This window comes from Ranitomeya imitator, chromosome 6, assembly GCF_032444005.1.
Source record: "Ranitomeya imitator isolate aRanImi1 chromosome 6, aRanImi1.pri, whole genome shotgun sequence".
Taxonomy (NCBI): Eukaryota; Metazoa; Chordata; class Amphibia; order Anura; family Dendrobatidae; genus Ranitomeya; species Ranitomeya imitator.
This window is the reverse complement of record NC_091287.1, coordinates 26,660,936-26,682,742: the sequence shown is the minus strand read 5'-3', so window position 1 is coordinate 26,682,742 and position 21,807 is coordinate 26,660,936. Positions and strand designations below refer to the sequence as shown.

General features: G+C 46.5%; 1 protein-coding gene across 1 annotated transcript in view; it reads left to right on the top strand.

The window, feature by feature from the left end:
* The window catches only part of GLCCI1 (glucocorticoid induced 1), a 55,869-nt gene extending 37,623 nt beyond the window's left edge, over nt 1-18,246 (top strand). Inside the window, exons 5-8 of the mRNA XM_069729348.1 lie at nt 4,163-4,312; nt 6,718-6,919; nt 11,718-11,838; nt 16,118-18,246. Of these exons, the coding sequence (XP_069585449.1) occupies nt 4,163-4,312; nt 6,718-6,919; nt 11,718-11,838; nt 16,118-16,469 (825 nt within the window). The 3' untranslated portion in view covers nt 16,470-18,246. The remainder of the gene's footprint in view (nt 1-4,162; nt 4,313-6,717; nt 6,920-11,717; nt 11,839-16,117) is intronic.
* The last annotated feature ends 3,561 nt before the right edge of the window (nt 18,247-21,807 follow it).

Genomic DNA, 21,807 nt, shown 5'->3' with positions numbered 1-21,807 from the left:
TTTCGTGATTAACGCTTCCATAGATGCAGCTAATTGCGCAGCGCAAGCGGCTGCAAATGCAATCTCCATCAGGAGGGCCTTATGGCACCGTGATTGGCGAGCAGATTCTGCTTCTAAAAAGTCGCTGGCTTCTTTACCCTACCAAGCGGGTCGTTTATTTGGGGAGAAACTAGACAAAATAATTTCTGATGCTACCGGAGGGAAGAGTACATTTCTTCCCTAGCAAAAACCTGCCCGGCCTTTTCGGGGCATCACATCTTCAGGCCATACAGGCGCTTCAAAGGGACGGTGTCATCGTTCCGGTCCCTCGAGACCAAAGGTTCAAGGGGTTCTACTCCCGGAATCTGGCGCAGGGCCGTCCGACCACAGGGGGCGTACCGTACTACGGGAATCTCGGGGTGCCCGAAAAAGGACACTTCCCTCATGTCCCGTCCAGGCTCGAGCTTCATTATGTCAGCTCATCTTCTCGCTCCCGCTCCCCCGAGGGTCGCAGCGTACATGACTCAGAATACGAGTCGGAGGAATCTTTAACCCAAGACTCCTCTATCGGTCAGGAGACACTTGACTCCCTTACTGAGGCAGTCAACAAAACATGGTGGACGAGGAATTGGTATCCACTCAGGAACACGTCGTGCCTTTTAAAAAGACTAAACGTGTTCAAAAGAGATTTGCGAATCACCCTGAGTTTCAGGACATTGTCCAAAAGCACAGGGAAGGGGGACGCCAACCTATTCGTGGTCCCAAAGAAGGACGGGACCTTACGGCCCATACTGGACCTCAAACTGCTAAACAAGTTTGTTCGGGTTCACACTTCAGGATGGACTCGCTCTGTTCCGTTGTCGTGTCCCTGGAAAAAGTAGAGTTCCTCGCATCCATAGACATCACCGATGCTTATCTACATATTCCAATTTTCCCCTCTCATCAGCAGTTCCTGAGCTTCGCAGTCCAAGAAGAACACTTCCAGTTTGTGGTTTTGCCCTTCGGACTCGCCACTGCCCCCATAGTCTTCATGAAGGTCATGGCGGCTGTCATGGCCATTCTTCACGCTCGGGGAGTGGTAGTCCTTCCGTATCTGGATGACCTTTTAATCAAGGGTCCATCCCATTCTGCCTGCGAGGAGTCTGTAAGTATCACCGTGGATTCTTTCTCGCCTGGGTTGTAAAATCAACTTTGAGAAATCCTCTCCAGTGCCGGCTCAGCAAATCTGCTTCCTGGGCATGATTTTGGACTCTTCCCTCGGGTTAGCCATTCTCCCTCCAAAGAAGGTCTTGCCCTTACAACAGGGAGCGCGCAAGCTCTCCCATCCAGTCCCTCACTCCATTCGCTTTGCGATGTGCATACTCGGGGAAAATGGTTGCGGCGATGGAAGCCGTTCTGTTTGCGCAGTTCCATCTCCGTCCCCTGCAACAGGTGCTGCTGTCAGCCTGGGACGGGAGTCAATTTTCCCTCGACCGTCGTTTTCGCCTCTCCCCACAGGTCAGGCAGACCCTCAGGTGGTGGACGCTACAGTCCTCCCTGAACCAAGGGAAGTCTTTTCTCCCAGTGCGCTGGTTAGTGGTGACCACCGATGCCAGCTTTTTGGGCTGGGGCACACTTTTCAATCACCACATGGCACAAGGTCGTTGGTCCACAAGAGTCGCGTCTTCCAATCAATATCTTGGAGATTTGAGCGATCACGCTTGCCTTACGCAACTTTCACCATCTTCTCGCAGGCCATCCCATCAGAATCCAATCCGACAATGCCACAGTCGTGGCGTATATCAACCGGCAAGGGGGAACCCGCAGCAGGGCAGCCATGCTTGAAGTCTCCCACATCCTGCGCTGGGCCGAGACCAATCACTCGCTCATCCCAGCGATCCACATACCGAGTGTGGAGTATTGGGAAGCGGACTTCCTCAGTCGCCAAGGTCTTGCCTCGGGCGAGTGGTCCCTCCATCCGGAAGTCTTCCAGCAGATTTGTCTTTGCTGGGGGATGCCGGATGATGTGGATCTCATGGCCTCGAGGCTCAACAACCAGGTTTCCCAGTTCATTGCTCGATCCCGCGATCCTGGTGGCCCGATTTGCCACCAGAACTCCGGGGCCCTGTCTTTGACGGCGTGGCCGTTGAATCCTGGATTTTAGCCCAAGCTGGATTCTCTCCAGGGGTTTCTTCTACAATGATTTGCGCGAGGAAACCCGTATCCATGCACATTCATCATTGCACCTGGCGCATCTTCTTTTCATGGTGAAATGCCCATGGACGTTCTCCTCTGGTGTTTTCCATTCCGTCCATTCTGAAGTTTCTCCAATCAGGTTTAGTCAGGCCTTGCCCTAAGCTCGCTCAAGGGACAAGTGTCTGCATTCTGTTCTATTCCAACGAAAGATCGCTTCCAGATTGCCGGTTAAGACGTTCATCCAAGGAGTCTCCTGGGTGGTCCCTCCCTATAAAATGCCCTTGGCTTCATGGGATCTTAACTTAGTTCTCGGAGTTCTTCAGGAGGCCCCTTTCGAACCATTGCACCCTCCTTTCATGGAAGGTGGTCTTTCTCTTGGCGATTACATCATTCAGGAGAGTTTGAGTTCGCGGCCCTTTCTTGCCGACCCCCTTTTCTGATTTTTCACCCAGACAAGGTAGTCTTGAGAACCTGGTTCTCCCTCTTTCCTACCTAAAGTCGTCTCATCTTTTCATCTAAACGAGGACATTGTTTTGCCGTCACTCTGTCCGGCACCAACCAATCGTATCGAGAAGGCTCTCCATACTCTGGATGTGGTTAGAGCTCTTCGGCGGTACATATCTCGCACGGCTCCCGTAAGTCGGATGTCCTGTTCGTGCTTCCAGAGGGACATAGGAAAGGTCTAACCGCCTCAAAGGCCACTCTAGCCAAGTGGATTCGCTCCAATATTCAGGAATCCTACCGCATCAGGAACGCCTCTGTCCCAGCAGGGATTAAGGCGCATTCGACTCGGTCGGTGCTTCTTAGGCCATTCGGCACCAGGCTTCAGCACAACAGCTTTGTAAAGCTGCGACTTAGTGCTTCGTAAAAGTATGCAGACTGGACCATCAGGTTCATACTCGGGCTTCGGCAGACGCTGCCCTTGGCAGGGTCATTCTGCAGACAGCGGTACCTCAGTAAGCTAGTGGTACATGGAGTTTTAGCAGTGCAATTGCTCCCCACCCAGGGGGACTGCTTTAGGACATCCCATGGTCCTGTGTCCCCCAATGAGGCGTAGGAGAAAAGATTTTTGTGTACTCACCGTAAAATCTTTTTCTCCGAGCCAATCATTGGGGGACACCGCACCCGCCCTGTTAGCCTATTGGCTGGTTATTGTTGTGGTTTGTTCCTCAGTTTTTGACATAGTTTACTTGTCTTGTTTTTTCTCATACTCCTACTGCTTTACTACTGAACTGGGTCGTTACTGGCCACTCAAGGGGTGTATACTGCAGAGGAGGAGTTAACTTTGTGTTTACTTAGTGTCCTCCTAGTGGCAATAAACTTGGCACTCAAAACGGTTGCAAGGTGAAGTTAATTGTCTTTATTGCACGTCCCATATACAGTTTCAACAGTTAAACGTTTTCGGTCCTTCTGAACCTTCAGAACAATCTCCGATTTATCTGGTTAAGCTGGTTACAACATGTGAAAGGAAAAATCACCTAACGAGAAACTGTGGAGCAATGCAACAAATGGGAAAACGAAGGGGCTCTAGGCGAACTAAGCCGCTAATGGAATCTGTGGCCCATGATCAGGATGTGGAGCTCAGATCTGCGTGGCGCTGGATTGCCAGAGAGGGACGCGCGTTGCATTGCTCCACAGTTTCTCGTTAGAAGGTGATTTTTTCCTTCCACATGTTGTAACCAGCTTAACCAGATAAATTGGAAATTGTTTTGAAGAAGGTCCAGAAGGACCGAAAACGTTTAACTGTTGAAACTGTATCTGGGACGTGCAATAAAGACAATTAACTTCACCTTGCAACCGTTTTGAGTGCCAAGTTTATTGTATACATTGATTGACGGGTTGGAGACCCTACTTGAGCACCATATCTCACCATCCAGCAGAGTGCCGTGTTTTGTAGTTTAATTGAACCCATGGTCCTGTGTCCCCCAATGATTGGCTCGGAGAAAAAGATTTTACTGTGAGTACACAAAAATCTCGTTATTTAACTAATAAGTCTTTCTCTTTGTAGACCTCTACATCCAGATCCATCCCCGTACCCACTGCAAGTATCCTGGTACCAAAATTCACAGGCTCCAGAGTCCCCTGTAATGTCGAAGGGATAAGTCCAGAACTGGAGAAAGTCTTCATTAAAGAATCAAGTGAGAAAGATGGAGGCAAGGTATTGTCTATAGATGCTGTCAACGTACAGTTCACTCACACAGCAGCACTAGGCTCATTGAAAGCATGGTCTCCATGTAAATATTTAGCACAATAGTGAGTGCAGCTCTGGAGTATAATACAAGATGTCACTCAGGATCAGTAATGTAATGTATGTACACAGTAACTGCACCAGCAGAATAGTGAGTGCAGCTCTGGAGTATAATACATGATGTCACTCAGGATCAGTAATGTAATGTATGTACACAGTAACTGCACCAGCAGAATAGTGAGTGCAGCTCTGGAGTATAATACAGGATGTAACTCAGGAACAGTAATGTAATGTATGTACATAGTGACTGCACCAGCAGAATAGTGAGTGCAGCTCTGGAGTATAATACAGGATGTAACTCAGGATATGTAATGTATGTACACAGTGACTGCACCAGCAGAATAGTGAGTGCAGCTCTGGGGTATAATACAGGATGTAACTCAGTATCAGTACAAGATCAGTAATGTATGTACACAGTGACTGCACCAGCAGAATAGTCAGTGCAGCTCTGGAGTATATAATACAGGAGCCGCACTTTGTTTTCAGGAACAATTTTGATTTAGTCATTGCCTATTCCCGCACTGTTCGTAATTGGTTTCCAGCTGTATTCTGGTTCCAGTTCCATTCCAGTGCTAGATCACGCCTGATTGGGGAGTGCATGTGGCAGATGTGGAGTTCTGCCATTTTCCCCAGATATCGGGGACATTTTTTGTATTTGATTTGGGGCAATGTCTTGCTCTTCGGACAAAAGCTGTAAATTGCTTAGGACGTTGAACAGCCGACAATGCACATTGTTTATTTAATCTAAATGGATTTTATAATTCTCTACTGAACCCTTATCTTTGTTGGGACTTGGAGCTCTGTATTGGGAAATTTTAGCTTTTATTGCCTTAGGGGACATACTGCAATAACTATGGTTTTAGTGCCGGTGAAATATATCTCCATTGTGAAGACAAAAAAAAAGAGAAAATTGAAAAAAAAAAAAGGCATTACATTTTGAATACCTCCTCGCTTTTTTTTTCACCAGTGAGTCATTTAATTTGAACAAGAAAAATCCTGTTTGATATTGCTGTACTCGTCAGTCCCATCTAGGATGATCTAAGTGTATAACTTGCGCACTAAATGCTGTAAAGGAGAAAAAAATTGAATTACATAAATTGCAGTTTTATTTACATATAAAAATAAATTTAACACAAAACCCAGACTTCTGCAATAGATAATTTTCTGACGACATCGTTCCTTTAAGGATTTACAGTCCATTGAGCAGAAGTCTGCCCTCCATGCTGCACGCCGTCCTGATGCTTCATCGTAGTGTCCTCTCCAGCTGCAGTATAGGCCGTTCATTCTCAGGAGTAAAGAACCATTTTTATCTGCAGCGGCTCTTTGTACACCGCGCCTCTCGCTCTTTGCGCCACATGCTGATAACGATCTCGGGGATTTTTCTCTTGGATCTGGTGTAGGAGGTTTCCTGCTCGTTATCTCTGTTCTGGCTATAAATACTCAGCGGCTGCGCTGCAGGTTTTTTCCTAAACTGTTGTTTAAAGCAGAATATTCCACATTAAGCAAACAAGTCTATATATAAACGCAGCTGAATGACTTTATTTTAGTCCTCGCTGTCACTGTTCATTATACCGGCTGTCGGCTTTATGGGATTTGGAGCCTTAATGGGAAAAGGGATCGGCTGCGCTCTGCAATGTCACACAGGAGTATAAGTAGCCTGAACTGAAGTGCCGGCCACCAGTGGCCCCTCACAGTCTGAGTCCCCCCCCCCCAGCTTGGCACGTTTTTTCTTTGGCGTTTTTCCCTTTGGGCCTCCCCCGACCTGTTTCCCTATGGGCCGTGCCCCCCCAGCATGGCGCGTTTCCCTTTGGCTCCCCCCCCCCCCCCAGTTTGGCGTGTCTCCCTTTGCGCCCCCCCAGCTTGGCACATTTCCCTTTGGCGCGTTTCCCTTTGGGCCTCCCCCCAACCTGGCACTTTTCCCTTTGGCTCCCCCCCAGCTTGGCGTGTCTCCCTTTGCGCCCATAGCTTGGCACTTTTCCCTTTGGCGCGTTTCCCTTTGTGCCTCCCCCCAACCTGGCACCATTCCATTTGGGGCCCCACCAGCTTGGTGCGTTTCCCTTAGGGCCCCCCAGACACACTGATTCCGGCCCTTGCAGATGGCAGACTTGGACCCTTGAAGTGGTGATTATTCTGCACACGGATTAATTGCCCTTCCATGTTGCGTCCGTTTCCAGGATAGCAGGGTGACAACTAGTGTTCCTATAAGAGATGTCGCCAAGCTTAGCAATACTGTGGGTTATTTGTGCTGTTACAGGGTGTAAATATGGGGTACACCCCCAAAATGTTTATAATCCATGTTCTTTCCATTGATTTAGCCTTTGGAGATCCCAGATGGGCGCAGAGCACCGTTACCTTCCACCTACCGCAGCAGTAGCACGCGCAGCATCGACACCCAGACCCCGTCGGTGCAGGAGCGCAGCAGCAGCCATTCTCCCTGTGTATCCCCTTCGTGTCCCCCCGAGTCGCAGGAAGGAAGCCCGTGTTCCACAGACGACCTGCTCTTCGACCGGGATAAAGGTGAGATCGCTGGTGCCTGCAGGTGGAGGGGTTCCTGCGGCGCAGTAGGTGGTCACGTTCTTAGTAGATCTTGTCCTTGTCATTTTTTGTCACTTTTGTGTTTGCTACATCTCTGCATCTCCCATCGCTTCCTGTACATTCCCTGATTGACGGCGCTGGTCGGGCTGCAGCAGAGGTTTGTCCTCTTCTCTAAGCCCGTCGGTTCTGAATGAGGCAGGTCCAGCCACTTCTAGGCTATTAACACTCACAATAGGTGTGGAACCTAAAAACGAATAATTCTGTGTCCTGACTGTGAGTGAAGCCGTTCTCGTCCCCTTATTGGTGGGAGCTCCCAGCACCATCTGATCTAAGTAGATTCCATCCATCTTCTCTCTGTAGCTCTTCCCCTGCTCCGGCAGCTTCCGGCTCTGGCGGTGGCACCGTGATATTTACTCATGTTTAGCTCCCTGGGCTTTTATTTTTGGTGTTGACTGCGTTGCAAAAAACATGAGAAACGGGGATCAATACAATACAAAGAGGTGTGTGCCAAAAGTAATCAAATATGCAGATGTAATCTGCAGGCGAGGTTGATCTAATTGTCTGCGGTGGATGTGAATCTAATTTTGTGTGCGGGGGAGACTGGTCTAGTTTAGTTGTCTTCAGTTGTCTGCGGGGGAGGCGGGTCTTGTTTTGTCGGCTGCGGGGGAGGCGGGTCTTGTTTTGTCGGCTGCGGGGGAGGCGGGTCTAGTTTTGTCAGCTGTGGGGGAGGCGGGTCTAGTTTTGTCAGCTGTGGGGGAGGCGGGTCTAGTTTTGTCAGCTGCGGGGGAGGCGGGTCTTGTTTTGTCGGCTGCGGGGGAGGCGGGTCTTGTTTTGTCGGCTGCGGGGGAGGCGGGTCTTGTTTTGTCGGCTGCGGGGGAGGCGGGTCTAGTTTTGTCGGCTGTGGGGGAGGCGGGTCTAGTTTTGTCAGCTGTGGGGGAGGCGGGTCTAGTTTTGTCGGCTGCGGGGGTGGCGGGTCTAGTTTGGTTGCCTGCGGGGCATGCGGGTCTAGTATTGTCTCCTGGGGGGAGACAGGGTCTAGTTTTGTCGGCTGCGGGGGAGGCGGGTCTTGTTTTGTCGGCTGCGGGGGAGGCGGGTCTTGTTTTGTCGGCTGCGGGGGAGGCGGGTCTAGTTTTGTCAGCTGTGGGGGAGGCGGGTCTAGTTTTGTCGGCTGCGGGGGAGGCGGGTCTAGTTTTGTCGGCTGCGGGGGAGGCGGGTCTAGTTTTGTCAGCTGCGGGGGAGGCGGGTCCCTAGTAGTCCTTTTATTGTGATGTGCTTACGATATGCAGGAGAGGAGGGGATGATGTGGATCTAGTAAAGGTGCGCATCAAGTGTGATTGAAGTGCTTGTCTTTCAGAATTGTGTTTTTATTTATTAATCTAGTGTAATGTGGTTTTGATCAGTTGGGGGTCTCTGGGTCCCGCCCCCCTCCCCCCCCCCCCCCGTGATATATGTAGCAAAACATCTGCAAATTAAGTTTAACCTTTTTAAGGTTTGGAAACATGCAAAATAAAGGCCTGAGACTAATGGCAGCCCAAAGTCCTGACTTCTCAGAAAACCACTATTTTTAGGGACGTGGTGGTGTTTGTTTTTTCTGTCATTTTTTGCAAAAATTCCTAAACGTCATTCATGACCATAGCTTGTCTGGTATTGCAGTTGGTCTCTATTGAAGTGAATAGCGATGAGTGGCAGCTCCTCAAATAGCCGTGGTCAGGCTTCTGAAAAATACTAAGCAGCTATGTTTTCTATTTTTGAGCAACTTCTAGGTTACTTTTTACATTTTTAGAATGACTGCAGCTCTGGAGTATAATACAGGATAAGTAATGTATATTCACAGTGACTTCACCAGCAGAATAGTGAGTGCAGCTCTGGAGTATAATACAGGATAAGTAATGTATATTCACAGTGACTTCACCAGCAGAATAGTGAGTGCCGCTCTGGAGTATAATACAGGATGTAACTCCGCATGAGTAATGTAATGTATGTACACAGTGACTGCACCAGCAGAATAGTGAGTGCAGCTCTGGAGTATAATACAGGATGTAACTCAGGATCAGTAATGTATGTATACAGTGACTGCACCAGCAGAATAGTGAGTGCCGCTCTGGAGTATAATACAGGATGTAACTCAGGATCAGTAATGTAATGTATATACACAGTGACTGCACCAGCAGAATAGTGAGTGCAGCTCTGGAGTATAATACAGGATGTAACTCGGGATCAGTAATGTATGTACACAGTGACTGCACCAGCAGAATAGTGAGTGCAGCTCTGGAGTATAATACAGGAGGTAACTCAGGATCAGTAATGTAATGTATGTACACAGTGACTGCACCAGCAGAATAGTGAGTGCAGCTCTGGAGTATAATACAGGATGTAACTCAGGATCAGTAATGTATGTACACAGTGACTGCACCAGCAGAATAGTGAGTGCAGCTCTGGAGTATAATACAGGAGGTAACTCAGGATCAGTAATGTAATGTATGTACACAGTGACTGCACCAGCAGAATAGTGAGTGCAGCTCTGGAGTATAATACAGGATGTAACTCAGGATCAGTAATGTAATGTATGTACACAGTGACTGCACCAGCAGAATAGTGAGTGCAGCTCTGGAGTATAATACAGGAGGTAACTCAGGATCAGTAATGTAATGTATGTACACAGTGACTGCACCAGCAGAATAGTGAGTGCAGCTCTGGGGTATAATACAGGATGTAACTCAGGATCAGTAATGTATGTACACAGTGACTGCACCAGCAGAATAGTGAGTGCAGCTCTGGAGTATAATACAGGAGGTAACTCAGGATCAGTAATGTAATGTATGTACACAGTGACTGCACCAGCAGAATAGTGAGTGCAGCTCTGGGGTATAATACAGGAGGTAACTCAGGATCAGTAATGTAATGTATGTACACAGTGACTCCACCAGCAGAATAGTGAGTGCAGCTCTGGGGTATAATACAGGATGTAACATAGGATCAGTAATGTAATGTATGTACACAGTGACTGCACCAGCAGAATAGTGAGTGCAGCTCTGGAGTATAATACAGGAGGTAACTCAGGATCAGTAATGTAATGTATGTACACAGTGACTGCACCAGCAGAATAGTGAGTGCAGCTCTGGAGTATAATACAGGAGGTAACTCAGGATCAGTAATGTAATGTATGTACACAGTGACTGCACCAGCAGAATAGTGCGTGCAGCTCTGGGGTAACTCAGGATCAGTAATATTTTCAGGTAGCTCTTTCATTCCATCATTGTCTATTCCCGCACTGTTCGTAATTGGTTTCCAGCTGTATTCTGGTGCCAGTTCCATTCCGGTGCTAGATCACACCTGGTTGGGGAGTGCATGTGGCAGATGTGGAGTTCTGTCATTTTCCCCAGATATCAGGGACATTAGTTTTATTGGCACTTTGTAATGTTTCTTTGACTTTCTGCAACTGATCTCCAAAACTCCCTGATATAATGCAATGAGCAGCTTTTAATAAAGAAAAGAGTGTTTCAGATTTACATGTTGCAGGCAGTTTGCAGCAGTGTATCAGAAAATTTGAGAACAAACCTATGTTATGCAGGTATATATGTTTGCGTTGTTTCTTCGCCTGTGGGTTTTGTCCTTGGAGTCTTTAATAATTAGAGCAGTCTCGCTACTTGCGGTCTGTTGCCAGTCCCTTGCCAGAGAAGAGGGGCTTGGCTCAGCAGGTGACCTACGTGGTCTCTGCAGATTTAATATTACCGGTTTGTGACTATTAATCAGTGCGCTCCCTGGGCGGTCCCGTCGCCGCTCCCTGGGCGGTCCCGTCGCCGCTCCCTGGGCGGTCCCGTCGCCGCTCCCTGGGCGGTCCCGTCGCCGCTCCCTGGGCGGTCCCGTCGCCGCTCCCTGGGCGGTCCCGTCGCCGCTCCCTGGGCGGTCCCGTCGCCGCTCCCTGGGCGGTCCCGTCGCCGCTCCCTGGGCGGTCCCGTCGCCGCTCCCTGGGCGGTCCCGTCGCCGCTCCCTGGGCGGTCCCGTCGCCGCTCCCTGGGCGGTCCCGTCGCCGCTCCCTGGGCGGTCCCGTCGCCGCTCCCTGGGCGGTCCCGTCGCCGCTCCCTGGGCGGTCCCGTCGCCGCTCCCTGGGCGGTCCCGTCGCCGCTCCCTGGGCGGTCCCGTCGCCGCTCCCTGGGCGGTCCCGTCGCCGCTCCCTGGGCGGTCCCGTCGCCGCTCCCTGGGCGGTCCCGTCGCCGCTCCCTGGGCGGTCCCGTCGCCGCTCCCTGGGCGGTCCCGTCGCCGCTCCCTGGGCTTTTAAATTATGAAGAAAAAAAAAAATTCTGGTGTGAAATTGTGCATGTATCACTCTGCAACAACGAGATTGCTGGGTCTTGTAGTTAGACGAAGCACCGAGTGTGGCGGCAGGTAGGAGTGGCTCACAGGGCTCTGGATTGGGGCCGCGAGCTTCCATCATGGCGGCCGGACCAGGGCCTTGTCACTTTTCTGCTTAACTCCAAGTTGTTGTTTTTACGTTTGATCGTCCTAAACAGGAATACTAAAACTTTCCACCTTACTAATAAAATGTCCGCGGTCTGCATGTGCCGTGCTAATCATCGCTCCACACATACTGACTCGTCTGCTTCTGTTTGTTTTTTACTCTGCTTTGCATCCAGGGGGTAATTAGACCCTCATCTTCTGAAATTAACCAGTATTAGTAAATTTAAAAAAAAAAAAAAAAAATTGGACAACTTGCACATTACATTTTTTTTCCTTCCTGGTGCCCTCCAATCACTAGTAATGTCCCTCTTTAAATTTTCAGACAGTGGGAGTAGCTCACCGCTGCCCAAGTACGCCTCCTCTCCCAAACCCAACAACAGCTACATGTTCAAACGGGAGCCCCCCGAGGGATGCGAGCGGGTCAAGGTCTTTGAGGAAGTGTCGTAAGTAATTGCTTTTTGTCAGCGGGTGGCGGTCCTGTAGGACGGGGCGAATGTCCAACCTCTATAGCAAAACATGGGGCCAAGTAATGACTGTAGGACCGCGCCACTGCTGGTGCTCAGCTGCTGCAAAATGGGCCAGGTATGGGCTCTGATTCTCTTCCTGTGTCTTTTTTTTTTTTTTCTTTTCTCTGGCTTTCTTCTCCGGGCTCTCCTTTTTCTCTTTTTTTTTTTTTTTTTCCTCTCCTCTTCTCTGCCTCCTTTTTTTTTTTTTTTTGGCTCCTTTTTTTCTTCTTTCTTTTGGCTTAGGAACTTAGAACAGTACAATGGACTTCCAGGAGAAGTTCGGGTTCGCTTTTCTCTAGTTATTATTTTTATATCTGGCTCTGTTCACATAGTGTTTTACAGCGATCATTACCACCGTATAAAGCGATTATCCGGTTATCACCAATCTGTGTGCTGGTCCTTAGGGGGGATGTGACGGTGAAGAGCAGGGCTCTTGCGCTACAATGGAGCAGTGTCTGTGCGACCACTCCGTTACTTGTCTTTAGCACTGTACATAAGGCTGATGTGTAGGCACCAGCGATCAGCAGGTTATTGACTGTCCGGAGCCTAAGTGATAACTTGCCGAAATGGGAATAAACTCTGAAATTAAGCCAAGACAGATTTTTTTCATTTTTTTTTTTTTGCATCTTTAGGGACAGTCTGCGGCTGCTGTTCTCGTGTGTGTTTTTTTTTTTTTTTTGTACTTTCTGCATTTATTTTTATTGATGGGCATCTCTATAGAAAATAACTACCGTATATACTTGAGTATAAGCCGAGGCTCCTAATTTTGCCACAAAAAATTGTGGAAACATATTGGCCCGAGTATAAGCTGGGTATGCATTGTCCCCTCATCCCTGTCCTTGTATGCATGGCTCCCCATCCCTCTCCTTGTATGCATGGCTCCCCTGTCCTTGTATGCATGGCTCCCCATCCCTGTCCTTGTATGCATGGCTCCCCATCCCTGTCCTTGTCTGCATGGCTCCCCTATCCCTGTCCTTGCGTGCATGGCTCCCCTATCCCTGTCCTTGTGTGCATGGCTCCCCTATCCCTGTCCTTGTGTGCATGGCTCCCCTATCCCTGTCCTTGTGTGCATGGCTCCCCTATCCCTGTCCTTGTGTGCATGGCTCCCCTATCCCTGTCCTTGTGTGCATGGCTCCCCTATCCCTGTCCTTGTGTGCATGGCTCCCCTATCCCTGTCCTTGTGTGCATGGCTCCCCTATCCCTGTGATTGCGTGCATGGCTCCCCTATCCCTGTCCTTGCGTGCATGGCTCCCCTATCCCTGTCCTTGCGTGCATGGCTCCCCTATCCCTGTCCTTGCGTGCATGGCTCCCCTATCCCTGTCCTTGCGTGCATGGTTCCTTATCACCTACCTTTGTATGCATGGCTCCTATTACTTAAAAAAAAAAAAAAAAAAAAATCCTACTTGCCTTCCCTGCGTGCCCTCACTTCATCTCATTCCCTGCCAGCAGCTCTTCCAAGTGATGATGTGTCATGGCTCGTTAAAGGGAACCTGTCACCCCGTTTTTTGAGATTGAGATATAAATACTGTTAAATAGGGCCTGTGCTGTGCGTTACTATAGTGTTTGTAGTGTACCCTGATTCCCCATGTATGCCGAGAAATACATTACCAAAGTCGGCGTTTTCGCCTGTCAATCAGGCTGGTCTGGTCAGGTGGGCGTGTTCACAGCGTTCTTTTCTTCCCCAGGTTTCCGTTGGTGGCGTAGTGGTGTGCGCATGTCCAAGGTCCGGATTCCCTGTGCCCACGTGAAGACACAGCGCGCGATCTGCGCTGTCATTCCTTTCATCGGTGCGGGCGGCCATCTTCCTGGGGCCGCGCGTGCGCAGATGTAGTGCTCTGCTGCACGGGGCTTCAGGAAAATGGCCGCGGGATGCCGCGCGTGCGCAGAAGAGATCGCGGCGGCCATTTTCCCAAAGCCAAGATGCAAACTCGGCTTTGGGAAAATGGCCGCCGCGATCTCTTCTGCGCACGCGCGGCATCCCGCGGCCATTTTCCTGAAGCCCCGTGCAGCAGAGCACTACATCTGCGCACGCGCGGCCCCAGGAAGATGGCCGCCCGCACCGTTGAAAGGGATGACAGCGCAGATCGCGCGCTGTGTCTTCACGTGGGCACAGGGAATCCGGACCTTGGACATGCGCACACCACTACGCCACCAACGGAAACCTGGGGAAGAAAAGAACGCTGTGAACACGCCCACCTGACCAGACCAGCCTGATTGACAGGCGAAAACGCCGACTTTGGTAATGTATTTCTCAGCATACATGGGGAATCAGGGTACACTACATACACCATAGTAACGCACAGCACAGGCCCTATTTAACAGTACTTATAGCTCAATCTCAAAAAACGGGGTGACAGGTTCCCTTTAAGGTAATGAATATTCACTCCACACTCATGGGAGTGGAGAGGTGAATATTTATTACCTTAATGAGTGGGCCCATGTGATCGCTCGGCTGGAAGAGCTGCTGGCATGGAACAAGATGCAGGGAAGGTAAGTAGGATGTGTGCTGGAAGCCAGCAGCTGAAACTACACGCTACAAGAGAAATGAATATTCACTGCCAGTGCAAAAAAATGTGCTGAAAAGCTCGGCTTATACACGAGTATATATGGTAAACCAAAAACAAACCTCACATGGGATTCTATTGGAGATAGTTAAGTCTATATATATTTGGACAGAGACAATATTTTTCTAATTTTGGTTATAGACATTACCACAATGAATTTTAAACAAAACAATTCAGATGCAGTTGAAGTTCAGACTTTCAGCTTTCATTTGAGGGTATCCACATTAAAATTGGATGAAGGGTTTAGGAGTTTCAGCTCCTTAACATGTGCCACCCTGTTTTTAAAGGGACAAAAAGTAATTGGACAATTGACTCCAAGGCTATTTCATGGACAGGTGTGGGCAATCCCTTCGTTATGTCATTCTCAATTAAGCAGATAAAAGGCCTGGAGTTGATTTGAGGTGTGGTGCTGCATTTGGAAGGTTTTGCTGTGAAGTAAACATGCGGTCAGAGGAGCTCTCATAGATTGTTGTTCAGAGGATAATTTAGTTTTTTACATGTAATATTCGCCTTTGACGATCTTTGCCGTCTGTCTGACCCTTACCTGATCCTCATTGGTCTGTTTTTGTCTTGGTAAACAGGAAATGTTCACTCTATTAGCCAATCAGTGGCTGAAGGGGTGTGGTCAGCCGACTGTGAGAATCGGGAATGTCCCGCTAAGCCCTTATCACAATTCTTAGTTTTCTCCATTTTTTTTTTTTTAACTAATATTTCAAGGAGGAAGTTTGTTTCAAATTAGCACACGCATTGGATAGATGTTTATGAGCTAATTTTTTGTCTTTGGTAGGACAATGGTGGCCGATGTCATCCTACATTATTCATTGACCTTGTGTTTTTGCTTTGGTTATATTTTTTTTTCCACCCTTCCTTCCGTTTTTAGTGCCTTTTTAAAGGGAATGTGTGATTGTATTTTTTTCCCCCCATCTATTTAAAAAAAAAAAAAAAAAAAGGCTAGGAGTCTGTTGTTAATGTCCATTTGCTCATAGGATAATATTAGGCTTAGTAGTTGGTGTGAAAATGTCTTTTTTTTTCTCTCATTATTAAAGGGAAAAAAAAAATCAAAACCCTGAAAACCTCATTTAAACAATAAGTCGTTTTCCCCTTTAAGCTACGTTTTGATGATGGTTCTACAGGATAAATTAATAGAAATCGATTGATTCAATAAAGCGGCCATTTTTGGGTTCAGACCTCTCATAACTTAGACAATAAAATAGATTTATTTACACATTTCTTGTGATTTTTTTTTCTTTTTTCTCCCCCTTTTCTACCTGGAATACTGACAGCTATCACAAATTTGGAAGCTGTTTCGCATTACTCTAGTCTTCACATCTCACCGACATGAACGTTCTCTTTTTGTTAATTTTACCCATTTTTAAGGAAAAAAAGAAATCTGATTACTAATGCCGAGCTGGGGAACGTCATGGCCTTCCTAGCGCCAGGCTGATCTATTTCTATGAGGTTCCTTCTTGAATTTGCTTGGAGCCAAGGCCAGAAGCGGGGCCCGAAGGTTTGGCGTTCCCCAGGCCACTGTTTCCGCAGCTTTATTAATCAGATTTTTTTTTTTTTATAGAAGGTTGTGAAGTTACGTTGCATGAAATGTTGTGTCCTCTCCGGAGATGCCACGATATGCATTAATGGTCTTTCCTCCGCAGGTCTCGTCAGCCGGTCCCTGCAGCTCTCCTTTCATGCCCTGACAAAAACAAAGTTAACTTCATTCCCACAGGATCGGCATTCTGTCCTGTGAAACTACTGGGCTCTTTACTCATAGCGTCAGACCTAACCCTGAAGACCCTCCCGAACCCGGGCCAGAGCTCGGCCGTGACTGTCGATCACCTCTCATCTCAGGTCTCCTCTTCTTCCCTGACCGACAATGCCACCAGCAAAGTAGACAACACTGAAACCAACGGCCACGCGTCCCCGAAAGAGCAGCAAAACGGGGCGGAGCGGCCGTCCGACGACCCGTTGTCTCCTCCACCTTCTCCCCACAACCACGTTGTCATCTAAGTCCCTCCCGCGCAGAGCCGGCCTCTGTGACCACCGCGCTGACTTAGATTCACAACTTCTGCATGTGGTTTTGGTTAACGCTGTCTGATCAATATTAAGAATTCAGAGTTAAAGAAGAAAAAAAATAAATAACAACCGCTTCGCTTCATTTATATCTGCCAACGTTTTATCCTGGATCAGGACAATTATTTTTTTTTTTTTCCTGCCCCCACTTTTTTTTTCCTTTTTCTCACTGTTTATTGGCACAAATTTAACGATCTCTACGATTTGAGTTCACTGTGGACTATGCACAAATTTCTTGGCGACAGGTAAAACGTCCGCTTTTGTGTTCGGAACCTTAAATAAGCTTTGTATATCCCGAAAGACATCCTGTATAATTTAATTTATTTTTTTTTTGTGTGTTGTCCTGTAAGGAATACTTTTAATTTTCCAAAAAATCCTCCATTTTTTTTTTTTTTTTTTTGGCAGATGTACATTAATTAAAGGGGACAGAGAAGAGATTGTAACTTTCTGTTCTCCCCCCCCCCCGTCGCCCCCCAAATTCATCGTAACGAGGTGGGTAGAATATTAGATGGCAGAAGTAATTGCCACATCATTTGCTCAGTTCCCGTCCTAAGACTTATTTTTCAGGTACTTCAGCTGAAGTCGGAAATCTCAGGTAACTCGGAATGTAAACCACATTGGCAATCTCAATTCTTAGAACTTACAAACAAATGTTACTACTTTTTATTTTTTTTTGTGACATTCCCACTTGGAACATTCACTTTTGCAACCCATTCCATGGACGGATCACCTGGAAGAACCGGCGAGTCTTGTAGAATGCAATGGTCTAGTCAACCTTTCCTCGAGACCTCTACTGGCCACCCCAATACCACTACCATATTCACAGGGTGGTCTTATTAGATCGTTGTCCCCCATCCTGCACCGTTTCATGGCAGGTATTTCAAATACGGGTTCCTGTAACTAATCACACCTTCTTTTTCTGCCGATGGTTGGCAGTCATTTCAAAGGCTAGACCGAAAAGACGGCCATTTTTTTTTCCTCTCCTTGTTTAATCTATTCATTCCAGTGTCCAGTCTTTTCTCCAGGAATGGGTGAGAAAATTGCGGTACATTACGCTTCCTACCGTATCCTAGTAAAGTAATTCCTGCTGCCTTAAAGGGGTTATTTGGAAATATAATATTGCATCTCGGATATGATTTGAGCCCCGGGCCCTTAGTGTGTGCTACTGGGAACGTTTCAAGTCTTTGGTAGTAGAGGAAACAAGGGCCATGCCTTTGTCCATTGTTTCTTTTTTCTTTGTTTAGAGGTTAATTAAATTTTCCTTTTTTTAATTTTTTTTTAAAAATATGTATCATCTCTCCTCCTAGCCCCTTAATAGCCCTGTTGATCACTGAGGGGTGGAGGGATAGAGTGGTCCGGTTTCTGGGGGTCCCAGAGTCAATATTCTATGGTGTGCGCATGCTCGGTGCCCAGTGATATATATACACACCATATATATATATATATAATTTTTTTTAATTTATCTCTGGTCCCTGAGACCCCCATCAATCACTGGTTCAAATTTTTTTTTTTTTTTGAAGTGTAATCATACTTTTGACCAAAAAATTGTCCAATATGATGGAACAGATCCGTTAAACTGTTACGAACCAATAAAAATAAACAATCCATTCTCAAATCGGCACCCTCCCATCCCCACAACGTTTAATAAGAGCCATATTTTTGATTCTCGAAGTGCCCCTTTACACTGTTTATCTTTTTTTTGGGGGGTGGGGGGGATAAAAAAAAATTCATTAGAAATAAACAAGCTACAAGAAAAAACACAACACATTTTGAAAACTAGCACAAGCAATATACAGTAAGGAAACACGGCACTCAGTAGATATGAGGGTTGGCGGTGCTCAAGTAGGGTGTCCACCCCGTATATTAAAGATGAATGAAACTTGGCACTCAATTTTTGAGAAGAAAAGCTTCTTAGTTTATTGATGCATCCAGACAAACAAAACCGCTAAACGTTTTCGGTCCACACCGGACCTTTGTCAGAGCGTTTCTTAGACATTGACTGGATGAGGAAGCTAATGAGCGTCAGCCAGAGCACGGGATATAGGAGCTGCAGTCTGCTGCAGGATCACAAAGGAAGGTGAAGCGCCAGAGGAGAGGCACAAAGCCTGGAGGGAGTGACGGCGCTGGATCCTGAGCGCTAGTAGTGCAGAGGAGAGCGTCGCTCTCCTCTGCTCTGCACTACTAGCGCTCAGGATCCAGCGCCGTCACTCCCTCCAGGCTTTGTGCCTCTCCTCTGGCGCTTCACCTTCCTTTGTGATCCTGCAGCAGACTGCAGCTCCTATATCCCGTGCTCTGGCTGACGCTCATTCAGGCTTATTAGCTTCCTCATCCAGTCAATGTCTAAGAAACGCTCTGACGAAGGTCCGGTGTGGACCGAAAACGTTTAGCGGTTTTGTTTGTCTGGATGCATCAATAAACTAAGAAGCTTTTCTTCTCAAAAATTGAGTGCCAAGTTTCATTCATCTTTAGCACAAGCAATAGGCAGAACTTGCTAATAAAAAAAAAAATGTCCAAAGCCCACCCCAGAGGTGAGATCTATTTTTCTACTTTTGATCGCTCACTTATGACCTTTTTCCTACTCTCAGATCCGATATATATATTTTGTTTTTGTCTGTACTTTCCACACACCCTGCGCATTGCCAATGTTTGTAACACGTGGCCCAGCGAGCCACGTCCCGTACCAAAATTTCTAAAAGTAGTCCTTTTTGTTTTGCACACTTTTATTATAACTTTATTCTTTCTTTGTTTCCTCCTTTTTGATTTTCCTGTACAATGTTGCCTTTTTGTCTGTTCTCGATGATTCCCAGTTGCTGTTTTTTGAATGATTGTAGTAAAAGAAAAATTACAAAAAAATGTCAGTATATTGTCCACAGATGGAGAATTGAGATATTTAATTTTTTTTTCTTCTATTTATATTTTTATACTTGTTTAAGGCGAAGTAGCAGTTTTTTTTTTTTTTTATCCTTTTGGGTTTGGTTTTTTGCTAAAGCCAGTTCCTACAGCATTTAGAAGAGAGAATACACTGCAGAAAGAAATGGCACTTATTGCAATTAATCTCAGGTCTATAAAAATAAATTGAATGCGTGAACATGACTGTGGATAAATAATTTATAATTAGGAAATATATATATATATATATTTTGCCCTTTTTTTGTACAGTTTTCTGCGATTCCTAACAGAAAGCATTACAACTATTGTACATGATGAATGTCACTCCCGCAAAATAACATTGATTTGTGTTATATGTACCTCACATGCGAGATTTTACTTTTTTCCCGATTTATTTCTTTTCATCTTTTTTTTTTTTTTTTTTTTTTAACCTCTTAGTGTGAAAAACCAAGATTATAAAAGAATTAAAAAATAAAAAATATCCATCACAACTTTCCATACAAGTCCCGGCTATTCTCGCTCTACTCTTTCCTAAACTGCAGACTACTTTTTTTTTTCCTTTTGTAATTATTCATGAGATTTATACATAGTTGTTCTGTTCTTTTTAGCCGCCGTGCTTTACAGTATTCCAGTTACCACACACTATTGCTTCAGAGATCTAAGGACGTGTGGCTGTCGTTTTGTATTATTTTCAGTATAGAAGTTCTTGTGTCTTTATTTAAATAAAGTTATTAGTAAAAAAAAAAAAAAAAAAGCAAATCTTGTGTTCTGTGTCTTTTGTACCACCCTAATAATCTCTTAAAGGGATCATATTTTATGGCACGGGGCCATATTTAGCACCCGGTTCATGCAGCTCCTAAATGTAGCACCCGTAGAATTGTACGGTTCCGGCTCAGAATGACAGAATTCTTTATAGAGGAGGCTCCATTAAGAAGACTTTAGCCTTGCTGAACTCTTTCTGCTAAGAGTCGACTGTTGGGTACATTATAGTCCAGAGGACGCATAAGAAATCCTTCCTCCCTGATTCATCTAAGGTTTTCAGATATTTTCAAAAACGTAAATCTTTACCTAAATTTACCAATAACATAAAGTACAATGTGTCATGATAAAAAAAAATCTCGGAATCGCTGGGATGTGAAGAAGCTTTCGTGTGATTACTACATAAAGTGATACAGGTCAGACTCTCCGAAATTCGGCCTCGTCAGCAAGATGAAAACTGGTTGGGAAGGGGTTAAAAGTAGGTTAGATGATGGGTTTCTGATGGTGGTCTGACCGCTGGGCAGGGCTGTGGAGTCCAACAAAAATTTGGGCTCCGGCTTTGGAGTCGGTAAGCCAAACCTCCAACTCGTCAATTTCCATGACACCGACTCCACCAAAATGGGCTCGGACTCCACAGCCCTGCTGCGGGGTCTATCCATTCACTATTCGTCTGCTGATGGTTGTCTTTCTCCAGTATTCCTATGCAGAATTAATGGAGCCGCGGTGTCCATACGCACCACAGCTCCACTCCTACAGTGTTTCAAAACCCAGTTGTTGGGGTCACTAAAGGTACCTCCCCATGACGTCTCTGATGGATCCTGCTCCACCCGAAGAAACGCTACTGAAAAAGCTAGAAATAATGAGCAATGTAAAAAGCTCATACAGCAGTGTTCACAGTACTATATCGGTCCAATAATACAGATTAATCTGTTTATGGTATAAATTCCATCACCACATGTCACACAATTTACCAGTTGGTGCAGTAGATTCTGAGAAAACCCCCAGACTCCACATTCAGGATCTGCAGGTTTCTGAGTCTGTAGATTAGAATAATTAAAATGGGGGTGATCAAAATAAAATCAGTGTGGAGATCGATCAGTGACATCAATCATTCTGTGAAGAAGCCGGTGTAAATCCGGTGGCCCTTATTTAAGGGTGAAGCCAAGACTTGTACATGCATTTCTCCTTGAAAGCCTCAGTAATATGGGTCATTCAAGACATTGTTCAGAAGAACATTGTACTCTGATTAAAAATTTGGTTGGAGAAGGTAAAACTTGTGCAGACAATGATCGATAGTTCAGCTACAATGATCTCTAATGCTCTATAATGGAAAGCCAAACTGGAGAGACGGGGAAGAAACCGGTAGACGACCATTCTTCTGGATGGAAGAATGGCCAGAATAGCAGAGGCTCAGCCAACGCTCAGCTCCAGGATGATCACAGACCGTCTCCGGTTACCTGTGAGGACGCCGGTGTGACGCTAATCTCTAACCAAGAAGTCCCCACAGAGTCCCACTGTTAATAAAAAGACATGTACTGAAGAGGATACAATCTGCCAAAGAACACATCAAGCGGCCTAAAGAGAAATGGAGAAACATTTTGTGGACTGATAAAAGTAAAATTGTTTT